The sequence below is a fragment of the Genypterus blacodes genome, unplaced genomic scaffold (assembly GCF_046128005.1).
Source record: "Genypterus blacodes isolate CSIRO-AG114 ecotype Tasmania unplaced genomic scaffold, CSIRO-AGI_Gbla_v1 ptg000003l_1, whole genome shotgun sequence".
Lineage (NCBI taxonomy): Eukaryota > Metazoa > Chordata > Actinopteri > Ophidiiformes > Ophidiidae > Genypterus > Genypterus blacodes.
This window is the reverse complement of record NW_027466817.1, coordinates 7,744,885-7,765,028: the sequence shown is the minus strand read 5'-3', so window position 1 is coordinate 7,765,028 and position 20,144 is coordinate 7,744,885. Positions and strand designations below refer to the sequence as shown.

The 20,144-nt window shown below is 42.5% G+C and overlaps 2 protein-coding genes across 3 annotated transcripts in view; both read right to left on the bottom strand.

Moving 5' to 3' along the window:
* Positions 1-7,310, bottom strand: part of exoc3l2b (exocyst complex component 3-like 2b) — a 33,985-nt gene extending 26,675 nt beyond the window's left edge. The window contains exon 1 of one of the 2 annotated variants that reach the window (XM_076146234.1): positions 6,889-7,310. The gene's annotated coding sequence lies outside the window, so the exon portion shown is untranslated. Of the gene's footprint in view, positions 1-2,583; positions 2,700-6,888 lie in introns of those variants that run through there. The other variant, XM_076146226.1, reaches the window with a different exon arrangement.
* A 3,309-nt stretch (positions 7,311-10,619) lies between these two features.
* On the bottom strand, positions 10,620-18,640 carry ppp1r14ab (protein phosphatase 1, regulatory (inhibitor) subunit 14Ab). The gene is made up of 4 exons (XM_076141103.1): positions 18,105-18,640; positions 13,115-13,195; positions 12,987-13,019; positions 10,620-12,786 (listed from the first exon to the last, which is right to left on the bottom strand). The coding sequence occupies exons 1-4, from the start codon at positions 18,294-18,296 to the stop codon at positions 12,649-12,651; spliced, it is 444 nt and encodes a 147-aa protein (XP_075997218.1). The 5' UTR covers positions 18,297-18,640; the 3' UTR covers positions 10,620-12,648.
* Positions 18,641-20,144: the final 1,504 nt, after the last annotated feature.

Sequence of the window (20,144 nt, the reverse complement as noted above, 5' to 3'; positions counted from 1 at the left end):
TGTGGCATTGTGGGATAAGGTAGTGCAGGAACACAAAATAGTCCATGCTTGGTTGAAGAGCTAAAGTAAACTCTTAATTAGCTTAAACTCCTCAAGACCACACACACAACAAAAAGAACACGGAAGTCACCAAAAACACACCCCCACAAGTTACACTACACCTGGTAAGTAAGTAATAGCTATGGTATGTGGGAAATAAAGTAAACATAACACTATATTCAATATATAGAAGTGACAATGTTTGCATAAATACTGGCATAGTCACAGTGAATTCTAAGCCTAAACAAATGTCCAGTGTTCTGTAATCAAGTGTTCACCATAGTATCATAGTCATAAGTGAGCTAGCTTTAGCACTAGCTCTGCGCTAAACAAAACATGGTTTCGACTTCAGAAACTGCGCCACCTAGACTCCATTTTGAGCAACAATGAGTAATGATGACAGACACTAGCGCCAAGTCAGCACGGACATTGACCATTGACGCCACCAGCTTACAAAATGTGTCATACAGGCCTTCATAGCTAAGCAGACTGGGAAAGTATCATTGAGCCTGTAGTCACTGCACCCAGTGAGGTTGTTCAAAAAATACCTCCAATGCAAACTGCTCCCAACATGTTTTACATTTACATTTCTTTACAAATGTTGTGTAATAAACAATCCAACAGTCTTGTAAATCATCATTTATTTAACCCAGGCATCAGTTTTCACCTGCTTCCAGTCTGTGTGCTGAGGCTAAACACACCTCATCTGAATATGGAGCAGAAGTGGATTTAATAGGATGTTGAAGCAGAAACTCTCTTCATGTTAACTTCTGCTTCACAGGACATTCAAGCCTTTAAAAGCTGCTCACAAATGTTTGTATAAAACCTGTCTGCCCATAATGTGGGTGTTGTGTCTTCAGGGTCCATGTGTGCTTTTCCATGCTGACACTCCTTGTGTCCTGCAGTAAATCGTTAACTGCTCCATCCTCAAGGAGCAAGGTCTAATCTGAGTGCATGTGTGTGTGTGTGTGTGCGTGTGTGTGTGTTTGTGTGTGTGTGTGGGACAGGCAGAGAGAGAGAGAGAGAAAGAGAGAGTTTGAGTGAGAGCTAAAGAGAGAGAGAGAAACAGATCATCAATGTACAAACGTAAAATGTAAATATGAGAGGAGACATAAATCTGCAGCGTGCCCTTATCACAACACCCAAATATCAGACTCTGTACCTGATTTACACACATTTTATTGCCTGTCCTAGACATCATGTTTATTGTATCTATAGGGCAGAGCATACGTCAAATACAATATACTGTCCAGTTTAAATGTGGGGTCAGAATCTTAATATGAATTGTTTCAATCAAGATTTTGATCCTGCTTTTAAAATACCAATTAAAATAAATTGTAATTCAAATAAATTGTAAAATGGAGCAAAAGAGGATTGACAGAAATGTCTCATTACTTCACAAATTGCTAAACTGATGTTGACGCCATCAAACTAAGAACTGAACTGTGTTTCTGCTCTCCTTTCTGATTTACTCTTCCACTTACCACCTAAACTTTTACCTTGTGAAAAGCTTTATATTTTCGAAAAACCTGTAAAACATATTTAAGTGGAGGGAGTGTGAAGGTCTCAATTAAAACGAACGACGTGAAAATGAAGTGAAATTGTGTTATTTTGGGTTGAGGGTGAACTAACTAGTTGAGGGTGAACTAACTAGTAGTCTCCTCCTCTCCCGACCCTGAGGAGAAGACGCTGAGCGAGTCTGTTCATTCATGACATTTCCTGCTTCCCTGAACGCACCGCGTGTAGTCTGTCAAAGTCACTGAAAGTCAAAGCTCTGCAGCTTCACGAAACCTCTTCACAAACACATTTCAAAAGACAAAACTAATTCATTATATTGACTAAATCAACTAACTCAACTCAACTTTTCCAATCTTATACATGGTTATCAAAAGTCGTAAGCTAAAAACCGACAATAACATGTCTTCTTTTTTGAATCATCCTTTTCACTAAATTTGAGCTTGTTTCCATTTGAAACATTATCATCGTTGTTGTGCTTTCTGTCTAAAACACTTTTTTTCATGTTCATCAACTGGATTCTAATAATATTGGGTTACAAATGAGTAATTGTCGGAGATTGTTTATGCATAGAAAATCCAAATTCCCTAATTTGTTTCGATTTTGAATATTCCCATGCAACATCTTTCCTGGTTTTATACCTTTTTAACGACATTTCTGAAAGATTCTGTGAGGTCTCCGAGCAGCGTTGTGCCCTCCCTCGGTACCGCTGCTGAGGTGCCTTTAAGCAAGGTACTTTTCCCCCTCACTACTGCTTCTGCTGCGGAGCTCAATGTATGGAGCAGGGGGTGAGTGTCAATGCTCAAAAGTGTACAACAAAGCGTAAAGAGCATTTTAATCAACATGATTAAATAGGCTCGTGATTATCGCGAGAAAAAAAACAGCAAAGTCAGTAATTCGTGTTTTTATAATCACACATTAATTGCTTCTTCCCACATAAAGCACCGCGTCACTTCTTCTGTAAAGTAGAAGCTAGTAAAGTCTGAACAGACGGTGGAGATTGAAAGAGTTGGCAGTGTGGTGTCTTACCTGTGGGATTCATCGTGTCAACAATGTGTTAGCAGGCAGGTGAGAAGGTGCGATCCCACAGAGTGAAGCTGACAGAGAGGAAAGTGACACTGAAATGTGAACGCAACGGAGCCGACGTTAAAGCGCTGATTCGTGCTGCGTTCATGGACACTCAGAAATTACGCTCTGTCCCTAAAGAGGCAGCGCATGAAAGGAGGTTCCCCACCCTTGGTCTACATTACATTACATGACATTACGATCATTTAGCAGACGCCTTTATCCAAAGCGACTTACATTACATTACCACCCATTACAGAGGAGGGAGCAATTGAGGGTTCGGTGCCTTGCTCAGGGGCACCTCGGCAGGGACTCAAACGGTGACCCTCCGGTTCCGAAGCGGAGCTACTGCCTTCTCACAGAGAAGGTCTAGAGATATATAGATATATAGATCTATAGATCTATCTGTTTTTCTTTCTTTTTTCTATCTATCTATCTATCTATCTATCTATCTATCTATCTATCTATCTATCTATCTATCTATCTATCTATCTATCTATCTATCTGACAAAGGTTCTTACTCGTCTTACTCCACTTCCTGCTTCCTGTTTCTTCTCTAAGTAGACATATATGCATCCCTCTCTCTCTCTCTCTCTCTCTCTCTCTCTCTCTCTCTCTCTCTTCAGCAACATGGCTGAAGAAGACCATAGTGTCACATTCCCCTGTGTAAACACCCATAGACACACACGAGCACACACACGAGCACACAAACATGCACACGCACGCACACACACACACACACACACACACACACGTTTATTAACCTCGCTCAATACTCATTAACTCTGGTTAAATCCACAGGCCTCACTCACACACCCACTCCTCTGTTACCTTGCCTTGAGCCAAAGAAAGTCTTTTAATCAATAGTCAGATAGAGAAATCACATGTACTTCACATTCCTGCTGATCATAGGGTTGTTTGATAAGTTTTGAGTCTGACACAACACAATGTGATTGATTGCTGTAGTTGTGTGTGCCATTATTCTTTATGTTGTTTTGCAAATGCCCAGCATTTTTGTGTCACCCATGGTCATCTAATTTGGCCTCTGAAACTTTCTCTTCTTCTGTAAACATGCAGAGGCTTCAGCTGGCACCCATTCGGTGTCATATCAGCAATTTGATTATGTACTAACTTCTATGAATTGTGTAAAAACTCCTTCTACAATGTAGTTTAGTGCAGTGTTTTGTCGTTGATCCACGTCCCTCTGCATAGAGAACTTTTATCTTGCACTTGTCACTGACATTTATCACTATGATGTAACTGCGAGCCAGTGTGACAGTCTGGCTTTTATCATGCAGTCTTGAATGTAAAGTGCAGGACCGTGTTTAGGGGTCCAGCTTCACGCTCAATAAGTAATATAACCTTTAACCCCTCAAACAAAGCTCAGTGTAGGTATAGGGGCCATGTGGATCCACCTGACCTGACTTTACTTCATGTAATGAGACAAAGAGTTGTATGTCACTTTATAGTTGATACATTTTGAAGCATGTTAGCTAGAGTTTACTGGAGACTGTCAGATATGAAGGAAAATCAACTACTATGCTTCACAAAACAAAGCAAGCAGAGGGTGCTGTTTTTCCACAGGCATACAGTGTTGAAGTGTTCAGGCCTTGTTTGATGTTTGGGTTCTGAAAAAGAAACTAATTAAGAATCTGATTTTATTCTTAAGCATGCTGTTTTTCTGCCAAACACAAGGATGTAACCTACAAACAGGACCCCAGTGTTGACAGAAATGAGACAGACAGGCATTAGACTGGAACATATGCTCTGTTGGGTTCTCAGATATTACTGTAATGAGTCTGTATCAGCTTGTCCAGGGAGTAGAAAGCAGGAGGGGGGTGGCTGTGTGTTTGGCTTGGAAAACTGATTTGTATCGTCTTCATTTATTATGTAAAGAGTCTGTGTGTGCTGTTGACAGACGGGGCAGATCATATCATCATTTATTTTTAAATTATCTCTGTGTATCTACTTTGTCTCTGCCTTGTGTCCACTTTGAAGTAATATTTAATTTATGAATCACTTAATTTTGGAGGGAACAATAACATTTTGACATGTCTGTGAATCTCCTCAAGTTTACCTGAGGTCTCTCTGGCAGTCAACACCCTTTTTTAAAGGAAACATCCAGTAATAAATCTGCAACTGCACGATAGTGTGAGTGATGGAAGGTCAAGTGGCCGGTGGGTGGGCCGCAGCCCCCCCTGGCCCCTCCCTAATGGCGCCACTGGTTCTTCAACAAAGTTGATTAATGTTCAAAACAAACTCTCGTCATCTTTGCATCTCGCGCCCGCAGCTCGCCTCAATATCAATTATCATAATATATATAGATATTATCATCTATAAAGTGCAAATCCCTACAAGTTGATCTTTGTGGTCATGGACATATGAAAAATACTCACAGCCACCTTGAATGTGTGTATGGAAGCTGTGGAGCTGATCCAGCAGATCCAGATCAAATAAAAACTGTTTTGTAATGAAATCCCTTGTGCTTGGATCAGATCACAAAGCAGAAGACTACACAGTCTGCAGGCTGTGCAAAGGTTTTTTATCTAGTTTTTTTGTAAGTGTCGTTATTTTAACAAGGTTTCACGTCGACAAATCCTAACCAACGACTGAAACGTAATTATGTCATTTGGTATCATTTTGAAATTGTTTTGTTCCCACAGATTAGAAGATTTGTGCTGTAATAGCTGAAATTAGATTGTAAGCAGTGCTGTGTGTGTGTGTGTGTGTGTGTGTGTGTGTGTGTGTGTGTGTGTGTGTGTGTGTGTGTGTGTGTGTTGACAGTTTGTTACTGTGTATAATTAGTTGTTTGTTCAAAGATCACAGGCTTTATACAGTGTAGCCTCATTATCGCTCTCTTATTCTGAAACAGGAAGCAGGGCCTAATCGCATCATTTACGTCATAATCATTTCCCCCCGATTGTATACATCTTCCTTTATTGTCACTGTTACATAAGAATACAGCATGCAAATAAAACAAATTAAGACAAAGGTTTGGGGAATACTGAGGACTTGGACTCAATCATGAGTGTATCAATCTGTCAGCACACACACACATACACACACACACACACACACACACACACACACACACACACACACGCACACAACTACCCACCCAACCACACATTCTCACATTGCCTTAATTCCAGTTTTTCGAAACAGCTAGAGCAGGGCTGTCAAACTCATTTAAGTTTGGGGAAACATTCAGCCCAATTTAGATTCAAGTGGGCTGGATTTGTAAAATCATAGCATAATAACCTATAAATGGATGTAAATGGACAACTCCAAGTTTTCCCTTTGTTTTAGTGCAAAGAAGTACAGGTTCATATTGCAAATGTTTACTTTTATTTATTATAAAACATAAGATGAACAACCCGAAATTTCTTAACTCAGTGGCTCCCAAACTTTTTCTGAAGGGCCCCCCTTCTGTAGATAACAATAATTTCTCACATCCACTACACACAGTGTAATATTAGATTTATGTTACTTAATGAGTAACAGAAACTGAAATCGACATCATCAATCACTTGGTGAAGCTTATATGAAGTGCAATTTAGGTGAAGTGACAAACCTCTGACCTCCCAACTACATTACACACCACAAACATACTGCTAAAACAAAGGCTGTAGTGGCAATGACCTGTTTCACATGATTACCTAGAGATAAGGCCTAAAACATCAGTATTGTTGCTATGGGGACTTTCATAAATTAAACCTGCTGACCGAAACCTGAAGTGTCCTGATGTGTGATTCTCATGAAAGCTTGCCAGCCAATCAGAGCAGAGTGTGTGTTCCCTGGCCTTAAATGTGTGCGCAAAATACGCTCAGAAATCAAGACAAACCGATTCAGCCAAAATCATCAATACACCTGCTGTGCTCCTTTCCGTCTGTTAACACCTCTCTCTGCCTGTGTTTACTGTGTGTGTGTGTGTGTGTGTGTGTGTGTGTGTGTGTGTGTGTGTGTGTGTGTGTGTGTGTGTGTGTGTGTGTGTGTGTCTATGTATGTGTGTATATGTTCAGTTAACTAAACACTCTTTGGCATTCACACTCACGCTGTGATGAATGAATATGATTGAAGATACACATTCATTGGTTTCACTTGAAGGGTGCACTCACAAAACACACTCGCTCACACACTCGCACACAAACACGTACACACACACACACACACACACACGCACACACACACACACACACACACACACACACACACACACACACACACACACACACACACACACCCATTGATTTAGGAAACAGTTCTTACCTTTTTGTTCTGTTTTTGCAGAAGTCCACAATTTTTCCTCAGGACTGTGACATCTTTCCCACCAGGCGCATGTGTGTGGGGGGGGATTTGCTGATTGTCTGTAATCCACAAAAACTCTTGTCTCTTTTCTCCCGTCTACAATCTTGTATTTTTTCTTTTTCTACTTTAGAAATGCATGTATGCGGAGCTCAGGTCAGCTCTGTGGGCTTCCATTGTGCTGCTCTCTGCTCTGTTGTCCTCTCCTTCTCCCCCCTTCTCCCTGTGCTACACTTCTTTTCTCCTCTCTGTTTGTCTTTACTTGTTTTACCCTGTTGCACTATTCCTCTGGACTCTATTCGCTGATATTCACTTGCCTGGTCTCTATCCTGGCCCACTTGGTCCCCGTTGGGCTCTTTGGAAGTGCTGCTCATTCTTCCTGTTTGCCTTATTTTCTAACTGCTGGAGGAAATGGTCATCTTTTCCTCTTCCTCAACACACACACACACACACACACACACACACACACACACACACCCTTCTGAGTGTTCAGGTTGCAGTGTATTTGGAATTTGTTTCCTTGCTCAAAGGTAAACTGGCAACGGCGTGTTAATATCTGTTGTCTCTTTAGTGATGACCTTCCTGCATTTACCATAATCTTGGTCACACACACAGACACACACACACACGCACACACACGCACACACACACACGCACACACACACATGAACAGTGCCTTGCTTTGGGGCAATTTAGCACTTCTTTACAGTTGACTGTTTGGTCTTCCAAATTCCCCAAATGTTTATGTTTTTATGATTATTAGCTTCCTGCCTCAACATCGTGAATTCACCACCTGCTCTCGTCACCTGATGGGTCACTCAGATATTCAATCTTCCCAAAAAAAAACTTCAGCATTCCTTCAGCTGGCCTCAAATGACGTTTGTTCAAAAAAAATTAGAAAGTGAAAATTTTACAAAATGGTGATGAATGAGTTTTAGGGAATAATGGCAGTTTAAAAGAAGGCGAAGCAGCTGATTGGTGGAGACTGGGGCTGATAGAGCAGTTAAAGTGACAGTTCAGTATATATTCAATAGACCCAAGAACAGTGTTTTTCCACCGGGGTGCTGCGGCACACTAGTGTGGCGTGAGAGATCGTCAGGTGTGTCGTGGGAAATTATCCAACTTCACGTAATTAGTCCGCGAGCCAAACCGTTGATGTTGGTGGATAAGTGTTGTGCTCAATCGCGTCGCACCCCCCCCCCCCAATCATATTCATCCATCACATCGTGAGGGTGAATGCCAAAGAGTGTTTAGTTAACTGAACACATACACACATACATAGACACACTCAATACAGTTCATCATTTATATCAACTGATCTGCAGGAAATAAGAAAGAAGGATGGACAGTTTGTGGTATTTTACCGCCCTCTACAGGGCAGCACTACACATACAAACGCAACATCAAGATAAGATGAAAGTTTATTATCCCGAGGGAAATTACTGTGCAACAGTTACAGTACAGTGCAGAATGAAAACGAGAACCAGAAATCCCCTAAACTAGTGCAATATAGAAACATGCAAGAATGCAAGTAGATAATTATACACAACATAAGTACACACAACAGGGGTACGAAGTACATACAATGGGGGAACAGTACATGACAGTATGAGTACATAAGGAGGACATGGTTACAAAGTGCAAATGTGCATCTGACTGTGAGGTATGAGTAATTACAATCTATACAACTACAGCATACACATGTGTATATATGACATACAGCAACGTGTAGTGCGATATACTATAAAGTGACAGTGAAGCAGGTTGGGGGGGGGGCTCAGATGCCTATGTCCCCACCGTCCCACCCCAACCCGAGGTAGATTTATTATGGAGTCCGATGGCCACAGGGAGAAAGGATTTCCTATGGCGCTCAGTAGTACACCTGGGAGGAATGAGTCTGTTACTGAAGGTGCTTCTGTATGAGGCTAGCACCTTGTGGAGAGGGTGAGAGTCATTGTTCATGATTCTCCGTAGCTTGCACAGCATCCTCCTCTCCGGCACAGGCTCCAACGAATCAAGTTCAACCCCCAGGACGGAGCCAGCCTTCCTGATGATCGTATTGTTCCTGTTGGCATCTGCTGACCTCACCCTACTGCCCCAGCACACAACCGCAAAGAAGATGGCACTGGCAACCACAGACTGGTAAAACATCCTCAGCATGGTGTTACAGACATTTGAAGGATTGAAGCCTCCTCAGGAAGTAGAATCGACTCCGTCCCTTCTTGTAAACAGCCTCAGCGTTCTTAGACCAGTCCAGTTTGTTGTCCAAATGGACTCCCAGGTATTTGTATACCTGCACTGAGTCCACAGACATCCCATTGATAGACACAGGTGTGGGGGGTGACTTCTTCTTGCGAAGGTCCACCACCAGCTCCTTAGTTTTGTCTGTGTTGAGCTGCAGGTGATTCAGCTCACACCACTCGACGAAGGAGTCCACGACGCCTCTGTACTCCTCATCCTTTCCCTTGGTGATACAGCCCACTATTGCAGTCATCTGAGAACTTCTGCAGGTGGCAGGATTCCGAGCAGAGTTGGAAGTCGGATGACAGTTTGACCAGGGGCCGAAGGAGTGACAGGACCAGTCTCTCCAATGACTTCATCAGATGGGACGTCAGCGCCACCGGTCTGTTGTCGTTGAGGGTGCTGGGATGTGACTTCCTCGGGACTAGAACCAGGCAGGATGTCTTCCACAGCGCCGGGACCTTTTCCAAGCTGAGGCTCAGGGTTGAAGATATATATACTGCAGGACTCCACACAGCTGGGCAGCGCATGCTTTCCCTATCACCGACACGGAAGGCTCTCTTCTTCTCATTCAAGAGGGCCATGATATCTCTGGTCACCCAAGGTTTGTTGTTGGGGAAGCAGCTTACAGTCTGTGTGGGAAAAATACTGTCTACACAAAAGTTGATGTACCCTGTTACACAGTCCGCGAGATCATCAATGTCTTCTCCATGCGAGTCACAGCGCACGTCCCAGTCGGTAACCTCAAAGCAGCCCTGCAGAGCCTCATCAGCCTCCTGTGACCATCTCCTCACTGTTCTTGTAGTCACAGGCTGCTGCTGGACGAGAGACGTGTACAGTGGCTGCAGGTGGATCAGGTTATGATCAGACCCTCCCAGTGGAGGAAGGGCCACGGAGCTGTATGCCTCCTTAACACTGGCATACAGCAGGTCGAGTGTTTTGTTGTCTCTGGTTGGACAGTCCACAACCCATCAAGACATGGGTTGTAGAAATTGTTAATAGCCAAATAGCAGCAGAATGTAATAACCCTTGCTTGATTTTAGAATCACGTTATTAATTGTTCTATAATAATACATAATTTGTAAATGAATTCCACAAATATTCATGACATTCTGAAAACTGACAGTGATGACTGACCTGAGAGGAGATTGTCACTCACGAATAGAACAAGAACAAGATCCGTCTTAAATTACTGTTGAACAAATGCATCCCTTTTTGATTTCAGTGGAGGGCGCTGTTGCAGTTGAAATGTTTCCTTATCGTCGTTTTGATTGAAGTTTGGTTTGTGGCTCTGTTTGTCTCTTAGAGAGCAGTACATTTCAAATATGGCTTAAAAAACTAGAAAGAGTGAAATTATGAAAATTCAAGTAAAAATGAATGAAAAGTGCTGGAAGACTTTAGAGAGTTAACAACGGCTCATATTTATTTTCTGACAGACAGATGCTACAAAGCGAATCACTTAAAAATGCAAAGATTTATTTGAAATCATGTACAAAGCTAAGAAGATGTTGATGACAGCTACACATATGAAGAGCAGGAAAAAGAGTTTATAAAAAAGACAGGATTACAAAAGAAGCACAGAGAGCCAAGAGTTCAAAGGTTCTTGGGAGACGCATGTTTTAAGAAAATAAAATTCAATTTATGGGGAAATAGTATGTGGCAGTTCGTTTCTATTAAAAGTTCAGGAAATATCCAGCAAACTGTTGATTCTTGTATTTGTAAATACCAATGAATGAGTTGAGTTTGGTTTCACATGTTAGAAGTTTATTGTGAACCAAAATATATGAACAAAGACACTTCACAGTCCACTGAGAAAGAAAATCAACAGGAAAAAGAGTAAAACAGGTATTAATATGTAACCGTATTGTCATGCACTCCTGGTTCCAGACATGTTAGACAATTACCAAAGTAAACCTGTATGAACATATGGCAGCATAATGCTGAAGTTGACCTCATGACAATACTGAGCACATACATGCCTACTGTCAACATCATTGGTGCCCACAATTTTTCAGCTTGGGAGCTACTTTTAAAAAGACCAAGTCAAAATGATCTACCTACATTAAAAATGCTAAACATTGGGGGGTGGGGGGGAATCTGTCTTGCTCGATCTGCCCGTCTGTCCCAAAGTGCCGCTCCCAATTTCCCTTCTTCGAAATAGCAATCGTAGATTTGCATATTCGCACTTTGAATTTGACATTGTGAAAAAAGAGTCCTCCTCCCATTCAGGATGGAAGTTGTAAGTTTTTGGTTTCTTAATTGGTCTAGCTTCTCCACTCATTTTTATACCCTTTTCTTTAGTAGAATTGTATAAATTGGAAGGCTAGCTAGGTAATCAGCTCGCCAGTGATTTGCAGCTGGCGCGGTTGACCACACATGCGTGGTGAACTGCGTGTTAGAAAAGATGAGATCTCAGACTGGCCTACCTGTACTTCAATTCAGAGGCAAATGCCATAGTAAGGATGGACATAGGCAAACCTACCTTTGCGATCGATCGGTTGATCGCGTCAACATATTTGGCACCACTGGTCAACATGATAATCTGAAATCATCTAAGGTGACAGGTGACAGAGCTGCAGGACTAACCACACAGGTGTAAAGACAAGAAACAATGCCTTAAAATATCTGTGTAACTTCTGTGTAAAATAAGAGGAATTGCTATGGAATACACACACTGCTGTAATGCCTAAGCGGCTATTCATGCATACCGTCTCTGTTTACACTGCAAATAAGATCTGGTGTGTGTGTGTGTCTGACTGTGAAATTGGATCAGGAACATCACCTACAGGCTTTTCTTTATCAAAAGTGTTAAATATTTGCCACCCAACCTGAGGAGCTACAGTTCCAAGTTAAGAGGTGTGTTAGTTCTGAAATCCGGACTGGTTGTGCCACTGGTTTCAACTGCTGCCCCAGGAGAGAGACTCTCAATAAAATGACTACACTTGCTCGCTTATATCATTCTCTCTCTCACTCAGTCTTGCATGTTATTTCCTAACGCATGAATGTTTGTGTCTACTGCTCTTCATGCTTTGATGTACGTCTGTATAATCCCACTGGAAGTTCTTATTGCACACGTAGCCGTTCATGCAGAGGGAATCTCTCTTGAAATTGCCTCTCCCGAGGTTTCTTCCTTTTTTTCCTTATACATTAAGGTTTTCTCTGGAGTTTTTCCCATCTTCCTAGAGAGCTTTGGGCAAGGTCGGGAATCTTCCTGATGTTGTGGGTCTGTAAAGCCCTTTCAGACGTCGTATGTGACATTGGGCTATACAAATAAAGTTGATTTGACTTGACTTGTAGTGCCTCCTAATTGTTTTACATTGCAGCGCCTCTTGTAATGTGTGTTTTGATGGCTGAATCTGAGGTGTTTGGGGGTACATTTGTTTTTACTGCTGCACCAGACAGTTTGGAGTGGATGCATACATGTATACACTCAGTTTGGGATGGAATTAAGAGGTCAGGGTGAGTCAGGGCAAGCTTGCTTCCTCAGTGCAGCACCTCCCTGTCGGCCGATCCAGAGCGGGCAGGGTAGACGTGGAGCTGAGGGAGTTCGATGCCATCGTTGTGAAGGTCCTCTTGCTTCTGCAAACCCTGAAGCTTCAACACCAAGTCTCTGATGAAGACCTGAGCGAGAGAGGGAGAGAGAGGGGGGGGGGGGGGGGGGGAGGATCATATCCAGTAAACAGCTGTAAACAGGATGAGGCGTTTACATGCCTCAATTCTCTGGTTAGTATCAACAATGAAGCACAAAGCTGAAGGTGAACAGATCTGCTCCAGCCTGTGCACACTGAGTACAGAGACCCCTAAAGTTCTGTTTCTCTCACCTCTGTGTTGTTGTTGCAGGAGTGAAGAATCTCCTGAAAACACAAAGGACATTGTGTTTAATCTAAGACACAGGGAGGGGTGAGACAAGTCTCCACACAGACAGACAGACAGTGAGACAGACAGGTACCTGCAGCCTGTGCGTTCTCTCCTCATCAGTTTTCAGGTCAAGCAGCTCATCAATGTTCACCTCCTCTGGCATGTCTTCCTCCTGCACAAACACACACACACGCACATACACACAGAGGACAGCGTGTTTCTAAGAATGTCTTCCTCATTTCATTCTGGACGTCACTGTCCACAGGAGCCTCACTGTGTCGCCAAATAAAGTCCACACAGCTGACAGACTACACAGCTGTTCATACACTTGAAGTTTGAAGTTTATCCAATCATTTCACAACATCACCATGGTGTTTACATACCAGCACTGCGCTACAATGAATTGATGTAACAGAGAACAAAACATTTCTAGAATAGGAAGCTAAGAAATGGGATTAATGTTCAGAAAATGTGTGTATTATTGTTTCGTTAGTATGTTTGCTGTACTTGAAGAGATGTAGACTGGGTATCAGGATGCCTGTGTGTGGCTGAGATGAGCCTCACTTAACTGCCCCACAGATACTACTACATAAAACATCCCACTCAAGCAGCCAGGAATTATATTGTGAAACTATGACGACATCACACGGTTTTATCAAGGTGAGAAAAGTCCACACAAAAACGAGAGGAGTGAGTGTGCGTCTGTGTGTGTGTGGAGGGTTGTTCACACTGTCAACAGTATGAATCAGGCAGAAACGCAGATGGGGGAAACCTAAACACTGAGCTGGAAACTTCAGGGTTCAACCAATGAGAACAAGAAGGAAGTAAATAACACTTTGAACGCTTTGTTCTCTGTCTACTAATACAGAGAGACAACGTGTTTGAGGTCAATCAGTTTGGGAAATTAAGTGTGGAAAAATAAGCCCCGACCTCCATCAGCCTCAGGGTGAGAGAGAGAGAGAGAGAGATAGAGATAGAGAGAGAGTAAAGGCCACTGAGACCTTTCTTTCAACTTTAAATGCCAGTTTTGCACACGCACGCACGCGCACACACACATACACACACATATAATCAATCTTCCGTTGACTTTATTTAGCATTTTTCCCTCCAATACCATTTCCTGTGTCTTCAGTTGTCCTTTCCTGTTGACCACATATGGGCAACAGAAATCCATGATTTCTGTGTGTGTGTGTGAGTCCAGTGTCAGTGAAAATAGTGGGTCCGTGGTTGGATTTAAGTACCAATGAATCTGTGTGTGTGCACTTGTGTCTTTGTAGTAATAGAGGCTCAATTTTATCTGGTGTAACGTCTGTGTGTGTGTATGTGTGTGTGTCTGTCTTTGTGTTCTGTGGTGACATATGGGACCTTTATACACATCTGCCCTCGATCTCCCATCCCCCCTTCATCCCCCCCGCCCCCTCTCTCTCTCTCACACACACAAAACACACACACACAGCAGACAGTGATGTCTTCATCAATCAATATGCTAATAGCTGGTTAGCTGCAGGCACACATCTGCCTCCTGTTTCCTCTCTGGATCTTGTATCTGCTTTATTGAACAGATGTAGACATAGTAAAGACATGAGGAGAGACGGCTAGCTGCTGTGGCTAATGTGCAAGACCAAAACCATCCTTCACTATCTGTGGGGAACTCAAATGTTTCTCTCAAGCACCTGAATGCATCATCTGTGGTAATTACAACTTCTGAAGGCTGACGGCGAGCATGTGAAGTCATCATTGGCAGAAGCATGCTATATTTCTCATGTGATGGTGCTATGCTGTGAGCTAAACGCATGCTAGAGCACAAAAATGAAAACATGCATCAAAACATCTATCTTCTGCTGGAGGAGAGGAGAAAAGGAGGATTTACTCAAAATATTACTAGAAATAAACCAAGACGTTTTATGAACTCTCTACATATTACACATCAATGTATGTGAGGCAATTACTTTTTTCCAATGAAACAATCCAGTAGAATTCTTTGGTGAATTGGCTTAGTGAAGTTGTCCACCAATGAGGTGGAGTGTGTGGGTGTGTGGATGTGTGTGGGTGTTTGTGTATGTGCTTGCAGATGGGGTCTTTTGACAGGAAATGAGCCACAGGGGCAGATGTGATTATCTATTTATCACCAACCACACCTACCACGCACGCACGCACGCACGCACGCACGCACGCACGCACGCACGCACGCATTAATATGTAGTAGCTGGAGGAGAAGGAGACAGGGGGGAAGGGCTGTCTAATGATTTGTCTCCTATAATGCTTTTACCATCTCGGACTCGTCAATAACTCCACCGTCCCCGGAGGTTCGGACTCGTGTATCAACCTCATTCAGCTGCATTTAGGGAGAGGGAAGAGGACAGAGCAGAAGAATACTGGGGAGTGGGGGGTTGGGGCGTGTACAAATGGAGGAGACATGCAGACAGAGTAATGGAGAGATAAACGACGGCTTGGCCACTTATCAGGTTTTGTATTGCTAACATCAGGTTCTGTTGGCTGGTTTAGGGTCTTTGTCCAGGGGTGCAGTAATGCTGAGCTCACCAAGCTGCACAGCCCACACAGCAGCACCACCGCCGCCTTCAGCAGTTAAGGTGGAAATGCACAAAAACATATGTCAACCTCCATGCTTCACAATCGCGGGGGGACAAAACATTCAAGACATTAGAGACAAGGTGTCCCCAGCCCAAGGATTGCTCGGACAGGCTCCAGTACTTTAGTATTTCAGGGAATATATATATAGTCTATTCAGTCCATATATATACACAGTCCATTCAGTGCACAGTGAGGGGATGAGAAACACTTTTTATTTGTTAATTTTAAGTCTCTTGTGCCAGGTTTGCTTAAGCATTAGAATCTGTGGTTCCCAAAGTGGGGGGCGCGCCCCCTAGGGGGCTCAGAGATTTTGTAGGGGGGCCACAACAAGGCAAATGAATGGGGCAATACTTAGGCAGCAGGAGAATGAGCGTCCAGATAACATTATTGCTCCATGAGTTTGTATCCTCTGTTATCTGTCTGTTTTCACTGCGACTCGGCGGCCTGGTTGTTGTTTTTGATCAGCACGGCTTTACGTGCTAGTTTAGCGTCATGTTAACATTTTCCTGTCCAGACCATAGTTGAGGAGCACAGGGGAGATGTTTCCTCTGAGGCCGAAGTTGATGCTCCGTAACTGCGCACTGGCAGCTTTATTTTCACCAGTCTCTAGCACACTGTACATTCATATCTTCATACGTAACCCGTAACCGTACCATTGCTTCCTCAACGGACCACCGGACTCTCTCTCTCGCTCGTCCACACACTCACACTCTCACCGAAACGCTGGGGGCGCGCGAAAATATTTTTATCTACAAAAGAGGGACCCTGCAGAAAAAGTTTGGGAACCACTACATGATTAGATGCTAAACAGAATAACTGCGTGCGTAAGGAAACTTTTTGTGTCTCCCTGTGCTATTAGCTGCTACGCTTCTCATTGAACTAGCCCATCATTTACAAACACGCACATGCAGACACACAGTGTTGGGTCATGTTACCTTAAAAGGAGCCCAAAAGACATCCCAGGGAGCGTGCGCGCACTTGTGTGTATGTGTGTGTGTGTGTGTGTGTGTGTGTGTGTGTGAATGTGTTATGAGAGGAAAATGGCTGTCTGTCCCCACAAGCCCCTTGGGAGTCCTGATTGTGGAGTGTGCCCAGACACAAACACAAACACACACACAAATTTTATTGAGGATTCCTGGCACTGATCATTAACTTCCCTCTCTGTACACTTCATTTTGCAAGCAGTCGTTTTCACTATCAATATTTCATCTCCAGTCAGATAACCACTCGCCCATCTGCAGTTATTAAGGGAACATGGATTTTCTCCAATGACACACACTGAATAGCGTGGGATCAGGTAGGGAAACATGCTCGACACTGGCAGTGTGCATAAAAATGTCTGTCAGTTCAACACGTAATGCCAGTGTTATGTCTTGACGTGCCGCTCTAGATTCCCAACAACAGCAATAATAAATCCCTATTGTTCAAATGGTGTGCCATGTTGGTCCAAAATCTTGCTCGGGAGCTACTGGAGCGACCAGTCTTCGACCACTATCTGCGAAAATATGTACTGATATGCCTTTAAATATGTGGTTATGTTTTCCCCCTGAACTTTCATTCTGCTCATTAAAGCAATCAGGGACACAAGGATGAAGACACGCGCAAGCGCACGCACACACACACACACACACACACACACACACACACACACACACACACACACACACACACACACACACAGCCCTGCAGCTATCATTCTGCTGTCAGCCCTCGTTATGTCTCTCTATGCAGACTTTCAATCTTCCCTACAAAAGTTTAGAGTCTTTCTCTACTCTACCTTTACACCACAAATAAAAACATCTAAGTTTCTACATGTTTCTTAAAATCATCACTTTTTGAGTTTGGAGCTCAAACCTGTGAATATTATGTTATTTGCAGTAATGGTAACAGTACAGATGGCAGCCAGTGGTAATAGTGGAGTAGAGGCAGCAGAAGTAGTTGTAGAAGTGCCACAATCAATGGTAGCAGTTGCAGTAGAATTATAAAGAATAAAAGAAAAGAAAAAAAGAACAGTTTGCAGCCATAGCTACTGTAATGTAGCTACAATAACAACATTTCTATTACTCATACTAACAGTGGTAGCAATAGTATTATTGCAGCGAACTAGCAGCTGCAGCAGCACTAGTATTAGTTGTAGCAGCAGTAGCTCTAGTAAAAAACTGAGTTACACTCAAATATTATCGATAATTATCAATAGTCATTTGTATATAATTATGTTAACAGTACCCGTAGTATCAGGGTCCCAATATTGTAGATTGTATCATATTGTACCGATTCGCCTTTGTAGTAGCAATAGTAAAATCGTAATGCTTGTTTGAGTATTAGTAGTAATATCACAAGTATAATTGCTACTCACCCTCCTAGAATGTATATTAACAATAGATTTTGAAGCTTTATACTGTCATATAAATATGAGTACTGGTGGTAGAAGTATTGTACTTTGTATTGTAATATGAACACTAGTATTGTAGTGGTAGTGAATTACTGACCCTGCCCATATAGAGCTGGTCCAGTCCGCAGTCGATCCACTTCTCCACATCCAACCGCCTCTGCAGCTCCTTGCGGTTATACTTGACGGTGACCCGGGCCTGGCGTCGCTGCAGGCTGAGAGCCGGATCCCGGCCGGGGGACTGACTGCTGCCCGCCTTAGTGACCCGACGACCGACCCGATGAGCCGCCATAAGGTCCAGGTGGAGCACCAATACCGACAAAACTCTGCACGCCCTCAGTCCAATCTGTTACTCAGTATGCATGTGCCACCTTGATTCTTAATCACTGTTCTACTTAATCAGCTTTAATGAAGGAAATAAATACCCCGTTATACATTAAAATGACTTAATAATAGTAATAATAATAATAATTGATAATACGAATACTCCTAATGGTACTATTGAAATAATCCAGCTGTTTCCGTTTCCCAAAATAAAGCCCCTGCAATTAGATTTTGTACAACAAAAACTATATCTGGATACAAATAAAAGAAACGTCAAATCCTGTCGGAGTGGAGCCGTTGCGTCTCAAAGACACAGACACTGAAAGACCGAAAGTGACAGAGAGAGGGAACCATGCCCCCGTGCTGCCTTCGCATGCTGCCTGAAATAACCGATTCTTCAGTTTCAAATGACTTCGCTAAACTAAACAAGGGCGCACAGAAATGAACTTCCTCCCGCAACGATCGCATGTCTGATGTGTAAAAATGTAATAATAATGAAACATTTAACAACGAAAATTAGGTCAAGCTGTGACATCCAAATTAACAAGCACTAACATACACGTTTTCCCATGTTGTGGAAAACTTCCATCCGGTTGACATAACGCAAATACTAGACAGTTAAACCCAACAAGACCAATGATTGAACAATGAATGTTTATTTCAACTTCGACGCGTTTAATTTACAACAATGATGCTACTAATAAGACGACACTATCATGAAATTTAGTACTGGAGTTTACGAAGAAACATTGAAGGTAGCATGAGTAGACCTGGAGTTGATCTCGCGGGGTCATAGTGCTACTGAATATTCAGAGCATTTGGGTGTGTGCATGTGTCTCTCCATATGAGTTATCACCCGTATGAGTGATGTGTACCAAGTACATCCTAACCATTGCTTTTATTTTTATAATGTAAAACTCTGTTGTACCGGTGCAGAAGCTAAATCATTTTCAAACTGGCCTGTGCTGAGAATGCGAGCAGAAAAGGAGAATGTATCTGAATTAGTTAGGGTTTACTTAGTAATCTTGTTCTGTCCCATTACAGCCTGTCACAAACTCATTTTAACAGCACTGTAGGTAAATACAAGTATGTGAGGCTGTGTGGATTGTATGAACAACAATATCTTGTGTTTATCTGCAAGAACTTCCTGCATTCACTTTTTGTGTAATGTGGTACAAATATCAGGTGGGACAGGTGTTCTTTTATTGAAAAAAAAAAAAATGTTACAATACATACTTCGGTTAATCGAACTGTGCTATCAGTCAGCCATTTGTAGTTGAAAATACAGAACATGAACATTTCTGGTGTAGCATACCTTAGCATTACAAAGGGAATACAGCTAAACCCAGTTTTCCAAAATAGCCCAGGGACACAGTGGGGACGAAAATGAGAGAAAAAAAAGAATAAAATCCATCTATTCAAAAAGAGCAGCATCTGCTACATCTAGTGGTGTGTAGGTGAAGAGCAACGAAAAATAGAAATACTTCCTTTACAAGTAACGACCAAGAGACCATCTCACAATTATGTCAATCTTTACAAAGAAAGGCTTTCAATTAGTTTATTCATTGAAGTAATCTGAATGAAAGAGCACAATAACTCCTATTTTCTAGCTATAAATTTGAATAGGAATCTCAAGTATCAAGTTGCTACTTAATTACAACTACCATTGTTTTGAACAACCTGGAACGACCCTTTTAACCCCACATTTTGGTCCTCTGACAAAAAAAGTCCATACCAATATTACAATCAAATCTACACCTGAGAATATCAACGGAAAAGGGCTTTTCTCACCAACAACCTTTTAACACGCTTTTGA